Source organism: Chelonoidis abingdonii, chromosome 1 (genome assembly GCF_003597395.2).
Source record: "Chelonoidis abingdonii isolate Lonesome George chromosome 1, CheloAbing_2.0, whole genome shotgun sequence".
NCBI classification, from domain to species: Eukaryota; Metazoa; Chordata; order Testudines; family Testudinidae; genus Chelonoidis; species Chelonoidis abingdonii.
The window spans coordinates 189,007,580-189,025,199 of record NC_133769.1 but is presented as its reverse complement, the minus strand read 5'-3'; the positions used below and the strand labels follow the sequence as shown (position 1 = coordinate 189,025,199).

General features: G+C 39.9%; 1 protein-coding gene across 2 annotated transcripts in view; it reads left to right on the top strand.

Moving 5' to 3' along the window:
* LOC116828568 (SAM domain-containing protein SAMSN-1) overlaps nucleotides 1–17,620 on the top strand; it is a 94,097-nt gene that overhangs the window by 63,714 nt on the left and 12,763 nt on the right. For both annotated transcript variants that reach the window (XM_032786890.2, XM_032786892.2), the window contains 6 exons: nucleotides 1,495–1,566; nucleotides 2,198–2,353; nucleotides 4,672–4,801; nucleotides 6,489–6,640; nucleotides 8,492–8,698; nucleotides 10,598–10,748. In XM_032786890.2, coding sequence (XP_032642781.1) covers nucleotides 1,495–1,566; nucleotides 2,198–2,353; nucleotides 4,672–4,801; nucleotides 6,489–6,640; nucleotides 8,492–8,698; nucleotides 10,598–10,748 — 868 coding nt within the window. The remainder of the gene's footprint in view (nucleotides 1–1,494; nucleotides 1,567–2,197; nucleotides 2,354–4,671; nucleotides 4,802–6,488; nucleotides 6,641–8,491; nucleotides 8,699–10,597; nucleotides 10,749–17,620) is intronic.

Sequence of the window (17,620 nt, the reverse complement as noted above, 5' to 3'; positions counted from 1 at the left end):
AATTCCAAGATGTACAGTTTATGCAGTTTGATATTTACTATTAAGTTTAGTGTATTTAGTGCATTTCCCTTCCAAATTATGCAAATGGAAGGTTTTGGATACCCAGATACCTACTGAGAATGGCACACAAAGTATAAAAATAAAATAAAACAAACAATAAACTTGTGAGTATATTACAGGTCATTTTCTTTATCTTATATGTAAGAGTCGAAATTAGAAGGAAGCAGCTCTTGGCCTTGTTTTGAATAACTGTGAAAAACCTAAACTGATCCCTTAAAAGATACTGTTATAAGTGTAGAAACTCTGGCAGTTGATTTATTAGGTTCAGATTGTCAGAAGGAGCTTCTAACTTGGGTGTTTCAATTTTTGATTGATAAACATTAGATTGCTACCGGACCAGATTATCCTGTGTGCTCAGTATACTTTGGCCACTCAGGCAATGCAAAGTGAAAGGATTCTGCCTAGAAATGGACAAAAGATCATTCTCTTGTGGAGAGGAACTCCCCACTGCTGTAAAGCTGACATAGTCTTCAATGCTAACTCCTGTGTCGGCCTTATCCTCAGCATTGGATGTGTGTGGCAGCGATAAGGGGGCATGGTAGAGGCAAAGCAGAGCTTTGATATGCCAGTTTTCCACACTTGTGCCGGTGGTACAAATTAGTGAAGTCCCCTTGGCTGCTGCAATGATATGGCCAGGCAATACAGGCTTAGGAAGCTGCAACCAGCTCCCTGATATCAACTCATCCCTGCACCGAACAGAGCTCAGAGCTCTGGAACAGGAGGGAAGTGAGTCTGGTGTATGTTTAAAAATTGGGCACCTAAATTAGAGACTATTTTTTAAAAATGCGGCACTTACTGATTACTCTGTTTGTTTCACTTGGTTTCATAATGTTTCCACACAGAAATAAGCTTAACGTTCTTTATTCAGAACTCTCTCTTAAGGGACAATTTAATTCCCAGTGAGAGGTTTTCCACTGCCTCCAGTGGGAACTGAATCTAGCCCAAACTAAAGAGCCTTAAACAGTCTTCAGCTGCAGTTCCCAGTAGGAAGGATAAACTGTATAAAGTTAATTGAACAGCTACAGTAATAGAACTGGTGTCCTCCAAAGCATCTACATTGTTTAATACTAAATGTAAATGTCCTGATTGTGAACTCCCTTACTACCAGTGCAAATGACGATAACTCACTGAAGTCAATGTAAACTATGGATATGAAACTAGTGTACATGAGCTCCTATAATCATACACATAATCTAATTCCATGCATTGTTAACAATGTCTTTGATTCAGATTGCTTTGTCTCCAGATACACACTCATACTTTGTCCCTATAAGCACCTCTAAGGCTGTGTCTGTCTCTACTTGAAAATAGCATGTTATGTTCCATTCATAGGCAAAGAAGTTTTAACATAAGAGATACAATTTGTATTTGTCTCAATAATGAAAAAGAATACTGTCAATGAGCTCAATTTTGTTTGTTTATTTTGTCTTACAGCGCACAAGTAGTTTTGGAAACTTTGACCGTTTTAGGCACCATTCAGTATCAAAGCCAGACGATTCAGCTGAGGTTTGTATGTTGCAATAATCTACTTCTGTTACTCCCTCTCCCTGTGACTGTTGGGGAAATGGTAAGGTTCAGTGGTGTAAAACAGGATTGGTGCGCACTTGCTCACATGCGTGCTCCTGTTGAAATCAATGGGAACTCCTTGCGTGACCAAGTGCTTAGCAACCAGAGTAAGGTTTGCACAATCAAACCCTTAATATTGACGTAGTGCAAAGGACAGGGTCATTTCTGTTTTAAAAAAAGAAAGGGCAACAAGAACTCAGGAAAACCTACACTTCAGAGGGCTGCTTCCACAATAGTGGCCTTATGATAGCCTCCTGGAGATGTAGCTTTCTGTCTTCGAGTGTGTTAAGTACATTCCCACCACTCTCACTTGGATCAGGGACCATAAATAAGGTGAGCATCAATTTGTACAGCATTTTCTATATCCCATTTGTGAGTACTTAAGTGAAGTGCAAGCCTGTTGTGTACATATAATTCCCCAGACAGTTCTAAAGCTAGAAGAACTGCTAATAATAACTTGCATGCATCTTACCTGAATCCAAAATATCTCTCTTTAGTCTCTCATTCCATTACATCTGATTTTATGTTGATGAGTAATAATAGTTTGGGGGTTTCTTTAATTTCAAATTAGGTATGTGAAGTGGAGACTGTAAGTGACATTGGAGATCCAGGACAAAATAAAATGGCAGGTAATGGAGGAAGCCTGGGAAAGAAGATGCGGGCCATTTCCCTAACCATGAAGAAAAAGATGGGTAAAAAGTACATCAAGGCACTCTCTGAGGACATGGTAAATACGGTTAAAAAAATCTTTGGATTTGTATCATCAATTACATTAGAAATTTTGTGTGTGTTTGTCTCATTGTTTTTCAGTAGCACGTTACAGACTAGCATTGATGTACCAGAGTTCAGGTGTATATAACTTAGTGACACATATTGAATTAAAACAGTAGTTACCTCAATTATATATCAATTCTTTCCCTCCCCGTCTTTCCTCCCCTGTGTACGCATATTCTCTCTCTCTCTCTCTCTCACACACACACACACGCACACGCACAATTTCACCCTCCTGGGGTCCAGGATAGAGAAGAGAGTTTTATACCATTGGGAAAGGGGAGATTTTGCTTTGCCAACAGTCAAAAGATTGTGTGTGCATCCGTCCATCCTTCCATGAATACAGCCATGCAAGTGAGGGAAAAGCTCCTTAAACACTCCTCGCTAACTGTCCATCTGTGTAAGGACCAGGAAAAATCTGATCCAAAATGAAATACATTGGAATTACCGTTCTGAATCAGATCAGTGGTCCATTTAGTCTCATATTCTGTCCCTGACCAAGGCCAATGATAGATGTTTCAGAAGAATTTTCACGGTGGACGTTTATGGAATCACCTGCATGCAGGAATTCTTTCTAACCCATTAGACTATGTCCTGAAGCATGAGGGTTTATATCCCTCATACATTTTTATCTTATCTAATGTAACTGTAGATATTATTATTATATAAAAATAAATGTAAAATCGTTTTTGAATCTAACTAAACCTTTTTCCTCAATATCTTCTGGCAGAGAGTTCCACATTTTAATCACATACTGTTCATTAAAAATGTATTTCCTTTTATTAGTTTTATATTTGAATTTCATTTTCATTATTCAGTTGTTTTTGTATTATAAGAAAGAATAAACAGGAGTGCCACATTTATTTCTGTGTAGTTAAATTAATTCTTCATACAGAAGAAACAGATGATACATACAACCTTATTTTCCCTTGTAACTGATACATTCAGTGCTTCTCCACTGATTAACTAGTGCAGGGTGCAATAGAATGGCGTAACTAGCATGCTTCCTGCTGGAAACCAGTTGTCCTTGATTTCTGTGATTTGCGTTACATGCATCTGCATGGGAAGAGGAAGTGAGCTTCTAGAGATTAGTCCCACATCAGGAACCCTGGGCCCACTCCACAAATATGCTGTAACCTTTGATCCACTCTATGAGCCAAATAACGGATGTTTAACATTTTTCCTTAGTTTGATGCAATATCCTAGAGGGCATTTAACATCCAGGTTACATCAGCATGTCATGCTACTTTGACATTGTAATGCAATGCTGTAAAGAACCAGCTTCCTTTGGAAATCATCGTTGTTCCATTTAGCTGTTACATCTGCTTTAAATGAAGTGGTAACTGAAGCATGGGTCATACTTTCTAATCTTTACAAGCTGTATAAGCTATGCTTTGAGAGGTAGCATTTAATAATATAACCTCTAAGGTCCAGTACCCAGGCCTTAGATGATTTTGTGAGGGAAATGGGCCCATGTTAATTTTGTAATGAGACTTAAGCAGCCAACGCAGGGAGTGTGATAGCTGATCATCCACACTCCCATCTGGAAGGTTGGCTCTGGAAAGTCCTGACCTTGGTTCTAGCTGCAGAAGGCCAGTAGAGTACAGGGTCTGGGAAAGCTCTTTGCAGGACATAGCAGTTGCAGTTAATGGTTCCCTTCCTGCTTCTATGGGCTTCCCGAGTATGTGGAAGAGGCAGCCTTTTTCAATTAGGCCTCAGATGATTTGGTATTTTCCTCCTTAACTTCTAAAATTAACAAAGATAACTTAAAAAACATGAAAGGTGAAAAAATTTGGGATAGATTCTGACCCTAGCTCTGGTGAGGCAAAGCAGTCAGAAAGTCTCTTATCTGGCTATCTAGGATTTCCCCTTGATAAGTCTCAGAGGGATGTTGTGCCAGATTCACTACTGTTGTAATTCTGCAGAGATCAGGAATGAATTTAGCCAGTGTCCTTTTCTGGAGGGCCATCACAGGGGAAATTGAGGCATAGAGAGGGTAAGTGACATGCTGATGGTCACAGGGTGAGTAAGTTGTGGAGCTGAGAATTGAATTCTGAATTCCTGATTCCCAGCCCCATGGTATAACCATGAAAAGTGCTTCCTCCCTTGTAATGGTTGGTAGTGAAAGAAGCTTTCTTAAACTGCAAGTAAACTGTAATAAATTTTTTAGAATCATTGTGGACAGGCAAAGTAAATGTGCACAAGATATTGCATGTCAGCTATGCATATAAAATCTATTTCACTGCATCTAACCACTGATCTTTATTGCTGAAGAATGAAGAAGGAAAAGTCTGCTACTCGCATAGTGACCCTGGGGATGAAACACACACAGAGAAGGTCTGCTTAAAAGCCAGTGACTCCATGGACAGTCTCTATAGTCTGAATAGTGGCCAGAGTTCTTCTAGTAAGTACAAAAAATCATAGTCCTGTTCAGTCTTTTCTTTATTATTTATTATTGAATATGCCTTGAGTTGTTGGCACTGGGGAACAGAAATTTGATAACACAAGGATTTTTATTCTAGCAGACAAAGCTATAAAAAGATCCAACGGCTGGATGTTAAAGCTAAAGAAATTCAGATTGAAAGTAATGTGCAGTTTTTTTAACCTTGAAGTTAATTAGCCATTGGAACAATTTGCCAAGGATTTTTCTGGATTCTTCACGGGCAATTTTTAAATCAGGATATTTTTCTGAAAGATCTGCTGTAGCTCAAACAGGAGTTAATTCAGGGAACTCATACAGCCTGTGTTATTCAGGAGGTCAGAGGTATGTTAGTACAGTAGTTCCTTTTGGCTTTACCATCTGTGAATCAGACTTTGCCCATTTTAGTAATTAGAAGAACCAAAATTTAACCCCATAATAATTAAACATGAGCTTTTCAACAAGCCTGACATCCTGCCTATTGATACAACAACCTTAAATGTCAGAGCTGGCCCTAAGCCTGTCGCTGCCATGGCCCCATCACCTGTGAAGTGGTGATTGCAGGGTCACCCGCATATAAGCCTTCTCTTAGGGTGGCTGGGAACCCACTGCCCCCAGTCTGCAGATGGGTTGGCCAAAAGGGGGTACCCAGCCTGACTCTGCTGCTCTGGAGGAAGTGGGAGAACCCAGCCAACACAAAAGCAGCAGAGGACCAAGGTCTGCCTCCTTCCCGACCCACCAAAAATCGGCTATTCCCCCCACCAGGTAGCATAAGCTGGAGGTTTGTGGAGGCATGTGACTCTCCAAGGGGCAGTAGGGTTCCTGTCTGGCAGCCTCTTGCAGGAGGCTATCTGCTGCCATGCTATAGGCAAACTGCTCCTCAAAAGCTCTGGACTGTACATGATGATGTTGCATTGGTGTCACTGTATATATAATATGATCTGCGTGGGTTCTGTCAGCGCAGGTCATTTGTACTTAGTGGTTAGTCTGGCTCTGAGTTGTAGCTGTGCACTTGAACAACCACATCAAGTCAAATGATTTTTATGGTCATTATCTCTGATGTGATTTGTACAAACTATATGGGAGTTTACTTCCAACACGCTGCTGCTCTTATCTAAAAACATACTTGGATGGGATTTTGCAGAGCTTGCTTCAATTTGCCTGACTTACTCTACTGATGTTTTATTACCCAACTTGGATAAAATGACAGGTAGAAATATAGATAAGATTAAAATTCCCCTCTGTAATGTTGGTGTGTTGAGGTCCTAGTTTATAATATAATGAAATAAAGTAGTTTTTGCAGTATTTGTTTCAGTTTCTCTGAATAAACAGAACAAGTTCAGCAGCTATAATTCCCTACGCTGCAGTTTTAAAATACACATTATTAATCTGCAGAGGTAATATTCCAACAAGCTCATAAGTAAAATGAGCAGTCTATTAGCACCAGCCTCATAAAGGATTATTAAACAGAATAAATTAAAGGTCTCCAACTTATTTTGTTTAGCCTTTCATAGTATGTTTGATTATTGAATATATTTTTCTTGGAATGTGTGAAAACTGTCTGAGTACAGTCTTTTTTAATTCTGTGCTTTGCATATTAGCCTCTTCATTTCTATTGAATATCTAGTAGTTCAAGGATGGGGATTTAAATCTTCATTCTCATCTCCATTAGGTGGAGTGACTAGCTGTTCCGATGGAACCAGCAACAGGGACAGCTTTAGACTTGATGATGAAGTCCCTTACACTGGACCATTCTGTGGACGAGCCAAAGTACACACCGACTTCACACCGAGTCCTTATGATACTGACTCTCTCAAAATTAAGGTGAGACCATCATCAAAATTGCTTTGTGCAGTAGAGATATCTGAGACATTTGTTAGATAAAGGGGTCTGTTCATTCATTTCTGATTTTTAAGGATATATGGCACTTTAAAACAGACATGGTCATTCTAGCAATACCTTTGTACAGGGCTAGTTCATACAGAGTTGTCAGACCTACTATTGCAGGGACTCTAAGTCATGGGACTCCACCCTATCACAGTGTTTTTGAGTTTGCCCTCTCATCCAGGGGTTTTTTTTTTGTTTCAGATCAGCTATTTGGTGATCAAATGGCATAACAATGAGGTCATTTAAATTTTTCAATATTAAGGCAGCTTGCTTTAAAGTTGTGAGCTGCCTGCTGGTTGGGGCTCAAAACTTGCGAGTACAGCCCATAAAATTTCAGCACCGTTCAATCAAAACACAAACCTTAGCTCTGAGTTGGCTTTGAACCCCAGGCTGAACCTAATCTGGATCCAGATCCATATCCCTCTCCCAATATATAGAAATTAGACCTCTCCAAAAGCATAGTGTTTTCACTTCATGGGGCTGGGGGCAAATATTTCCTTAACTTTCATTTCATGTGTTTTCATACCTCTGAGTTTAGTGGTCAAACAAACTCGAAACCTGGTGAAACCCTGAACTTTGCATGATTGCAAAGCAAAACTATAATTTGGCTGAAATTTACTCAAAATGTATGCAGAATTTATAGCACACATTGTAATAAACTCGGTCTCAATTTCAAGTTTGGAACAAAATCTCCAAACCCAAAATGGGTTTGAAGATTTGCTGCATATGCTTTGCACACCACTACTTGAAATACTGTGGTAAATTCTTATTTTAAGGCAGAAGTCTAGACTGTGTATTTACAAACTGCCCAGAATAAAGGAGTTTGCTGCTGGGACAGTGCATAGTTGAGCTGTCCCAGGAGCAAACTGGGGAGGAAATTGTCTTCACTGAAGAGTTAGCTTGGGTGATCAGCACCTGAGTAAGCCTAGCTCAGGTGTGAGAGCCCTGACTGCAAAGGTCTATCTTTGTTACCATGCCCTCACTCTTTCTCACTTGCTTGTTGTCATCTGGAGCATATCCCATGGATTTTTTGTGCCAAGATGTTCTACGATTCTTTTTTATCAGTTGTGGGAGAACTTGTCTACCCTTTGGGGGAACTGTGGGAAAGGCATTGGAGGCCTATCAGCACTTGAGTGATTTAGCCTGAATCCTCACCGCAAAGTGGGTGGGTTCCAGCTCAAGTTAAAGCAGAGCCTGGGTTCTAACCCCCACATCAAGCTATGTAAGTTAGTCTGGCTTAAAGCACCTCCAAATCAAGTCAGAGTTTTTTCTGTGTGTATGGTTTGGGGGCAGAGTAGGAAGCTGGGCTAAACCTTGGATAAGAGTCCAGGTTAACTATGTCATGGAGATATACCCTATGAATGCCCCCTTGCTCCTTGCCAAGACTCCACCTATTCCCTGTCCCTTACTGCCCACTGCTGGCCCATCTGCATGAGAAGGAAAATAGTAGCTCCACAGAGGCTACTTCCCATCCCATATGTAAATTGTATTGCCCACACAAACAAGAAAGGGGTCCACTTTCTGCCCCTTACTCCTCTGCAGGGGTTCGTAGGGCCAGGGTCAATCTTGCCACACATTGCTCTCTAATTGTTTTCTGGAATTTTGTAAATCAAGAAGTATTCCCTAGTTGCGGAAGGAGAGCTTCACTCTAGTTAATATTGCTGAGCACTAACGTTGCTTCTGCTCGATGTCATCTGTGTAGTGACTCTGTTCTTGCTCCATTGAGGTAACGGGTTACATATCACAAATCATCTGCTTCAGATTTGGTGTGCTTTTTTTTCTCTCTAGAAAGGAGACATTATAGACATCATCTGCAAAACCCCCATGGGTATGTGGACAGGCATGCTGAATAACAAGGTGGGGAACTTCAAATTCATTTACGTCGATATTATTTTGGAAGCGGAAGCTACACCTAGGAAGATAAAGGCACAAAGAAGGAGCAAAAGGGCCAAACCTAAAACTCTGCAGGAACTTTTGGAACGGGTCCATCTTCAGGTCAGCAAACACATTTCCAGTTTTGTGTTTTGTTTTGTTTCTGTGCATTTGCTCTTTTTTTTACATCAAAGCCAGGGCCAAAATGGCAGGGTCCAGCAGCTCGGGAAATATCTTATCAGTAGCCCAGAAGATGCTACTTCCTTCCATTACCTAACCAGTGGGTATGTGGATGTGAGGGTAGTTGTTGGCAGAACGAGGCATGAGAGTGCATTAATCCTTCATTTAATATTCCTTTTTCTTAGGTCCTTGGGGAAGAGGTAGTCTTTTTTTAGTATAGGTGTGTAGAGTGCCTAGCCCAAAGGGCCCCAGTTTCTGATTCGGTCTCTAGGTATTACTGCAATACAAATGATAAGTAAGAATAATAACAACAATGTTATGGCACTGGTATTTGTGTGGGAATGAATCATTTATCTCTACAGGAATACACACACACACACACACACACACACTCAGACACTGGGACAACACACACAGTGTGTGTCCTACAGCCATCTACATGGTTCTCTGCATGCTCCCTCTGGCTGGCACCAATGTAAACAAAATACTCAGCCTGCTTATGGAGCTGGATTCAAATTGTTTTCTGGATACAGAAGATTTGAATGCTTCTTCTTAGGCTGTTTTGTCAGTTGAATAATTATTGTGACACAGATATAAAATAATAATAATGACTATTATATGACACTGCAATTTCAAAGCAGTTTGCAAACCCAATTAATCCTCAAAACTTCCTACTGCATGTTAGAGTTGTAAATATTATTGGGTCAAATGTATCCCTCATGTGACTCGAATTTGGCCTCTGATCTTCGTTTCACAGATCAGGAACTTGAGATGCAGAGAGGTTGTGAATGGCCCAGTGTCACAGCCTGAGATAGCAGTGAGTCGAGACTAGAACACAGAAGCTCCTGGGTCCAGCTCTAGACTTAGTTTACTCTTCTAAAAGGAGAGGAAAAATATGTTCAGAAAGTATTTTATGTTAAAATTAGAAAGGGGACCCAAGCTACAAAGGTCAGATCCAGATCCAAACATTTACAAAGTTTAGGAGTGAATGAATCTGGAGTTTTGGTTTGTCCTGTTTTGGTTTGTCCTGTTTGGGCCAGGCACTGAAATTTGGGAGTATTGGGATGAAGGAGCTTGGTTCAAGTCCATCTAAATGGAAACCCTCTCTTAGTGTCTTGAAAGGTTATTTTTTTCCCTAACTGTTAATGAATCATATTCTTGGTTCTGTGTCAGTGTTATCCCTCCAGGCAATCCAACTTTAATTTAACAATAACTAATTGCAGGGGGGAGGACAATAATGCACTTAATTTCATTCTGTGACCTTTGGAATGGCTTATCTTATGCAGTAGACACTAAGCAATGCTTGCTGTTATGGGTATGTGCTGCAGTTTCCGGTGCTCCACTGACGAAAATAGAAAACCTGACTTTCCACAGAAACACCACACAAAGTCTTCTATGAAACAATTCTTATGTTCCTCAAATTAATAAACGATTGTTACAGACACTGGGCCAGATCCTCAGGTGCTATAAATCAGATTTAATGGAGATACTCTGATTTACACCAGCTGAGGGTCTGGCCCTCTGGATAGCAATAGATTAAACAATGCTCCAGTTCAGCTAAATAAACCCAATCTGAATGTAAAGTGTATCTGAGGTACACTGAGACACATTGCAGGATGTCTCATGTTATGGGCAGGACAAGGGAGGGAACAGTAACTTGACAGCTCTCTTTAAAACTAGCCCAGAGGCAATGTTGCTGATTGGGAGAATCGGTGCTCCAGGAGTCATGATGACTTTTCTCCCCAATTCCACCAGAAAAATGAAAGAGAGAAATTGTGGTTATGTCTCTAGCTGAACCTGCTGATTGTTTACTAAAGGAATTATTTGCTTTTCCTTTTGTAGGAATACTCATCAACCCTCTTGCTAAATGGGTATGAGACTTTGGAGGATTTAAAGGAGCTACAGGAGAGCCATTTGATTGAACTACATATTACAAACCCAGAAGACAGGGCAAGGTTACTCTCTGCAGTTGAGAATCTACAGGACTATGAAAGTAAGTATGTAAACTTACATTCAAGGTTATGTTCTAATTTTAATTGGAGACATAAACACATTTAAAATAATGAAAACTTCTTCCAAAGTCGACAGATTAGGCCTTTTCCTCAAATAGGAAAAATTCCTGAAAAATTATCTCAGGTACCCCTCTCCCAGAAATATATGAATGCCTGGCAATCTTTATCCTCAACAGCTCTGTGAGGTAGGGCATGGTTATCATCTCCATTTTACAGATGGGAACTGAGACACAGAGAGGCTAAGTGATGCCTGTGATAGAGCAGGAAATTGAAATTAGATCTCCCATATCCCAGGCTTGCTTCCTAGTAGTACATTAAAACATTTTTTTCCTTTGGAAGTGATTTCCTGCAGAGAAAGATCTTCAACATCCTCTCTTTCCATTCACTGTTCCTTCCCTTTAGCCCCTGATGAGAGCCATGAAATTTACTGGTGTTTGTAGTACAGATCAGCAAACAGTGGTTTGGATAAAACAGTAGCTGATCTGTAGTCTCAGCTCTAAATGAACCTGAACTGGATCTTGTTTGAGGTTCAAGAAGTTATTAGCTTTTTCTGTGTGTGTTTTGTTTTTCCTTTTATGCTTATTTGCACTTGCTGCTTTCACTGGACTTGGAAGTTCCAAGACCGTGAGACTTGGTATTGTGATATTTTCAGCCTGATTTCTAACCCAAAATAGTTCAGATAAGTTCCTACAAATTTCAGCTAAACAGCTATATTTGGATACTCATCCAGACCAAACCTTAGAGGTTTGCTCTGCATTAATGTAGACTCATGCCCTTCCTGAGCAACCACTTTGCCAGACATCCACTCTAAATTGAGGATCCTGTGGAAATAAAAATTGGACCGGGGAATGCAGTGTCTCCCAGAAACATTTTAAGGATTTCTTAGGGGCCTAGGTCTACGGCTCATCAAGAGTAATAGCTCATCTGCAACCCCCCAGTCTGGCTGTTAACTGAGGTGGGATGGATTTCTTTCTATCACTCAGTCACTCCCTTACACACCTGGCCAGTTCCAACACATAAAACTCAATTATTCAGAACTTCACCCCAAGTGGGATCCTCCATTTCATATGCACACTCTGCCTCTCTGAGTTTCTAGGAACCCCCATGGCTGTCTCAGCCCCCCTCAGCTTTCTGTCTGGGTCTCTCAGGGCCCCTCACTCCCAGACCATCTCTAGATGTCTCTGAATCCCTCTTTGTCCCTTACTGTCTCTCCTCCTCCAAGATGGAAAGAAAAGACTCCATGAGAACTGTCAGGTGAGGTAGTTCAAATGGCCTTCTCTGCCCTCACCATTCCCTATGGACTGGGTGACAGATGCACATCAAGAACAGTCCTTCCTTCCTGTAGCCTTTGTCAGCTGAGAGGGGGGAGGGTGGGAAAAGGGCCTTGCCAGTATAGCAGATACAAAGATTGAAGTGAGGGCGAGGAGGGGTGAGCTTAGAAGGAAAGGAGAAAGAACTACTTCTATTGTTTACCCTGCAGTTGGGTGGAGGTGGCCTCCTGTCCCCTCCCCCTTGATCTGCCCTTGGATTATGCATATCAGTACGTATCTAGGTTGCTATCAGTACATATCTAGGATCATGCTGCACATTCTGTATATTTTATCCTACACATTTTACGTCAACAATTAACAAACAAAACAGGAATAGAAAATGCTAAGGTTATATTTTTACAAAGATTTTTTATTGGTGCAAAGTATGAGTAATTTTAATAGGTTTCTGTAGTCATGAAATACTGTTCCGGTATGGTGTAGTTTTGGTTTACTGTTTTTAATACTCAAATGATAGCAAGCATTGCAGGCAGCCTTAAGCATTTAAACTCTGTAATAGGCAGACATCAGTTAGTGTCTTTCTCAAACTACTTTTAATCACTTGATGTTCTTCATGTTCCCATGCCAGCAAAAGTGCAAGGATCAGGGAAGAGTGTACTTAACCTGACACAGCCTTTTCATATTCTTTACGTTAAACCTTGACTAATTAATCCTTACCATCCATGAGTGGTCCCTGCCCTTTGCCAGCATGGGTTTATGCCATTGTTCTTCAGGCAGAATAGTATACTCCAGGATATTTGTGCTGTAGTTTGACAATTGAAATACTTTTAATTGATCTGTAAATAATATGTCTTGTAATGTGCTCCTTGTTTCCAGGCTACTGATAATGTGTTTGTGTCTTAGATCCATGAATGAGATGAATAATTGCTTCACATCAGCTATGAATACATGAGTATTTCAGTTGAGTCAAACGCTATTCTCAAAAAGCAGTATAGTGAATGGGCCTCAATTTAACATTTAAGCATGTGCTTAATTATAAGCTTTTATGAAGTCCCAGAGATGTCAATAGGACTTATGTATGCTTAACTTTAAGCACACATTCAAGGAAAATGTTCTCCTGAATCAGAGCACAGTAATGAAGCTCACCTTAACTGATTGTCATAGCACGGTAGTATGTGTCAGAGGACTGATGAGGATAGAAGTAATGTGCAAGGTTTGGCATGACATTCTAAAGTACAAAGGTGTTAAAAACTAAAATTGATACAACTACATCGAGGAATATAAATAAGCCATTTGGTCAAGTAGTTATAACAAAAAAAGAGAAGCCAAGATGATCTTGGGGTTAAGTCCAACCTGAGCATCTGTCTCAGTTGTGACCTTGGCCACCTCATTTGACCTCCGGCTAGAAAATAGGGTTGCAAAAGCTGGACACCATTGTTATAACTGAACTATATATATATACCGGTATATGTGGTCATGAGCTGAAATCCTAGCCCCACTGATAGTCAATAAGAATTTTTCTAACGCATACATGTAATTGTTTTCCTGAATCAGGATTTTAGATTATAAACTCTCTTTTCTGAAAGGATATATCCTTTCACTAGTTCTGTAAAGTCCCACGCACATCTACAGACCCCCCAAAATGGTGGTAGTAAGAATAATTTCCAAGAGCTAACAAGTGGAAAAACTACATATGCATCACACATTCATTGTCAAAGACCTAAAGCCTAATATTTCTTCAATACTTTTAATCTAATCTTACAATTTAAAATTGTATTAAAACATTCATTTTCGAACTACGTGGTGCAATGAGGTTATTGGGAGGAACAAGGTGGGGTGCAGGGCTGGGGCCAGCTGGGTGTCCGAACCAGGCCGGGGCAGCAGTGTAGAGAATGGACAGGGAGTCCCCACTGGTCAGGGAGAGGAGTAAGGGAAAGAGCAGCACCATCCTGCTCTGGCAGGAACCTACTGTTCTCCCCCTTCTCCACTTCTTGACCGTTGGGGACTCCTGTGAGCTCTCTCTGCTCCCCCAGCCCAGATAACTGGCTAGCCGCAGCCCTGCATATTTTAAACCCTCCAGGCCCTGCAGGAGCGAGAGGCTCTGGATGAGGGGCACAGAGGGCAAGGATCCTCGTTTGCTGCCTGCAGAGCTGCCATGGGCTCACGTGGGAAGAGAGCCAGCTGGATCTTGCCAGCACCCCAATGTCTGTCCCAGAGGGATAGGAGATGGGGCAGGGTGGTTTGGCACTTATCTGACTTCCATGGAGAAGGAGGGCACAGCAAAAAGAAAAAGTTGGGAAAGTCTGTATTGGAACACGTATCAAAATTCTGCGTACTTGGAGTCTTCTAACCTTATCTTAGACAGCTCTGAATGAAAGCTATGTATCTGAAATGAAACTGATTTACTGTAGGAAAAATAACAAGCCTTCCATTTGTTGATCAGATAGTGAGGTCTGATGAATCTGCAACACTTAACAGTAGTTGATCTTTATCTATTCCTTTTCCTGTGCAGTGTATCTTTCACTGACATCCAGGTTAACCCTACAAACTTACCTTTAATGATAAAGAGCTTGACAGTGTATCCAGGAAGTTAAGAATAAGTAGGTGTAAAAGTCAAAAGTTAAAAATAAGTATAGCTTTTATTTGTGAAGCAGGGGAACTTGACATTTACATTGAATCCATATATATTAGAATGCTCAATATTCTGTTGAGGCAGCCTTGTATTTACTGCATGATAGTCACAGCAGGCTAAAAATTTTCTGACAATTTTTTTCAGACAAATTGGCCTGCTTTTCCTGAACAAAATATTTGTTTTGTTTGAAATTTTCTGTTTTTTTCAATGAAAAACAGAAAAAAAATATTTTTTTCAGACAACAAACACTGGAACATTTTCTAAATGTTTCCCCAGAAAATACCATCTTTTGACCAGCAATAATATAGTTGTGACACTGTGAAGTTCAGTGCTTCAGCACTTCAGAGTCCCATTCTGTCTCTGTAGTAATTTAGTTTTTAGTTTATTTGTCTCAGATTGATTTTGCTACAAAAAAAGTGTGTGCAAATACTCTGCTTTCTAGAAAGTTACAGAGTTTACCCAAGACTACCATATATTCACAGCACACAATAATTCAAAAGCCAGAGGGAAAATGCATACATAGTCCTCCTACAGAAGTTTCAGCTCCTGCCATTTTTGGTCCAAATGTCATCTGTCATTGTGACAACATGATGGGAAGACGCAAATGCAAAAAAACCCCACAGCAGATCCAGTTGTGCACAACAAGTGATACTATTCAGATGAATATAGTTAAAAAGTCACCTTTTAATGAAAAGGAAACAAATAGGATGACCAAAAAAAATGGAATTAAAAAAATTCCAGCAATAACTGTCTCTTCCTGCTCACTTTAAAGAAAGGAAAAAGAGAAAAAGGCAAAGCTTCTTCTTTGACCTTAATGATGTAAACAGGATTAACACTTTTTACGTCATTGCTTGACGGGACAGAGAGATGACTCTACAGAAGCTGATAAAAGCATTTTCAAATGGTATTGTAACTGATCATGGGATTACAGTTGAGGAATAGGAAGACCTTCTGAGTTCAGCATCTTAGGAAGGGTTCATACAATAACTTGCTGAATTCTGTAAGCACACAGTGACCAAGCAGACTTGTTTTTTTGCTGGCATTGGCTGAAATGTAGCATGAGCTAATAGAAAATCTAGGTTAGGCATCATATATGTATCCTCTATTATTGTGATTAACTAATAATAATAATAATAATTAATAATCCGGGTATAACTCCATTTAAGTTACTGGAGTTACTCCAGAAATTAACTTGGTCCAATATGTTACCAAAAATTTTCCCTACAAAAAGAGGTGAAATTTCATATGACAAACCATCCTCTGTAAGGTGGGGAGATGATAAAAATAGTTATAGACAATGCCAAATCTGACCAAAGGTGTACCTTTTTAACAGTGAGACTAGTTGACCATTAACTTACATAGGGAAATGGTGGATTCTCCATCATTTGAAGTCTTTATCTTTTTAGAAAGCTATCCATTCTTAATTTAATCTGTACCTCAAAAGAGGTTATGGTCTTGATGCAGACGTGTTATACAGGAGTTTCAGGGTAGATGATTACAATTCGAGCTGGTTGGAAATACTTTGATGGTACCATATTTTGTTAGACTACACAATTCTTTGGAAACTGAAATGCCTTGTGAAATCAGGTTGATTTTGCCAGAATTTTGGTTAAGAGGAAATAGAAAAAAGTTCCAACAATGCCAAAATGTCCAGTTTTTACAGTTTTTTTTAATGAAATATTGTGTGTTTGAAATGACTATCTATGAATCTTCCTTGCATGCCTGCTTTTTCCAGGGAAGGTTTTGCATCCAAAGCCATAATTCTTCCTGATGCATCAGCAATGCACCGTGTAAATACAATCTTGGACCCCAGCCTCCTGATAGATATATGCTATATAAGACCATTCTTTAAATGTACATAATCTACTCTACAGCCAATACACAGGATTCATGTTCACTATAAAACTGTCATCATTAACAAATATAATATTAATTGAGAACAAAAGTGATTATTACAGATACAAATTTCACAATAACTCTCTTATGACTATTCCTCTTTCCCCTTTTACTCTCCTGATGGCTTTCTGTGCCTTGTATGTAAATGTGCTTTTCTTTGTCTTTGGTCACACCTTATCTAATTTACATCGGAGACACAGTCAAGTGGGTGGAACCTCATTCCTTGCGTATCGCAATCCTGCCTGACACGCATGTTTAGAACACAATTCTAGCACATATTGATAACTTTTTGTACACACTCCATATATATGCCATGCAATGATTTTCAAGACCAGCAGGTTACCAGGTCATATATATGATTGTGTCAGCTTTTAGATACAGAGTGCCAACAGTGTGTTAGGTGTAGTATGTCAGGCCTGATATGTGTTGCTGATAGAGTAGTGAACCACCAGTGACCCTCTGTGTCAAATATATACCAAATTCATGACATTTTGGTATGTTCAGTGAGATACCAGGGTGTAGTTGGTTGAGAGATCAGTTTATGTTCTTCCTGTTCAGGCAGTGTGTCTTTTTTTACATTCACTGGCAGATTATTCATTACAGTGCAAGTGCTAAATAAGGACAAATGTTTTGAAAGAAAAATTTGCTTCTATTTAATTTGGGAAGATTTTCAGTGGCATGGATGGGAATTGGGTGAGTAACTGCCCTTTGTGCCTTTGAAAATCTCATCCTTTATTTAGGTATTGCCAGATTTTCAGAAATGCTCAGCACCAGTAGCTCTCACTGAAAAGCTAAGGTCTAGATTTTTAAAGACATTTAGTCCTTGCTGCACTCAGCCTTGTAAAGCCTAAGTCTCATTTTCAAAAGGATTTTGAATTTCAGTGAGAGTTAGGGTACGTCTACACTGCACAATTATTTCGAAGTAGCTTAAACCGATATTACAAAACAGATCTAATAAAATCGGTTTAGCGCGTCCACAGTGGAATCACGAAATCGATTGTTTGCGTCCATGGTCCAAAGCTACCATCGATTTCAGGAGCGGTGCACTGTGGGTAGC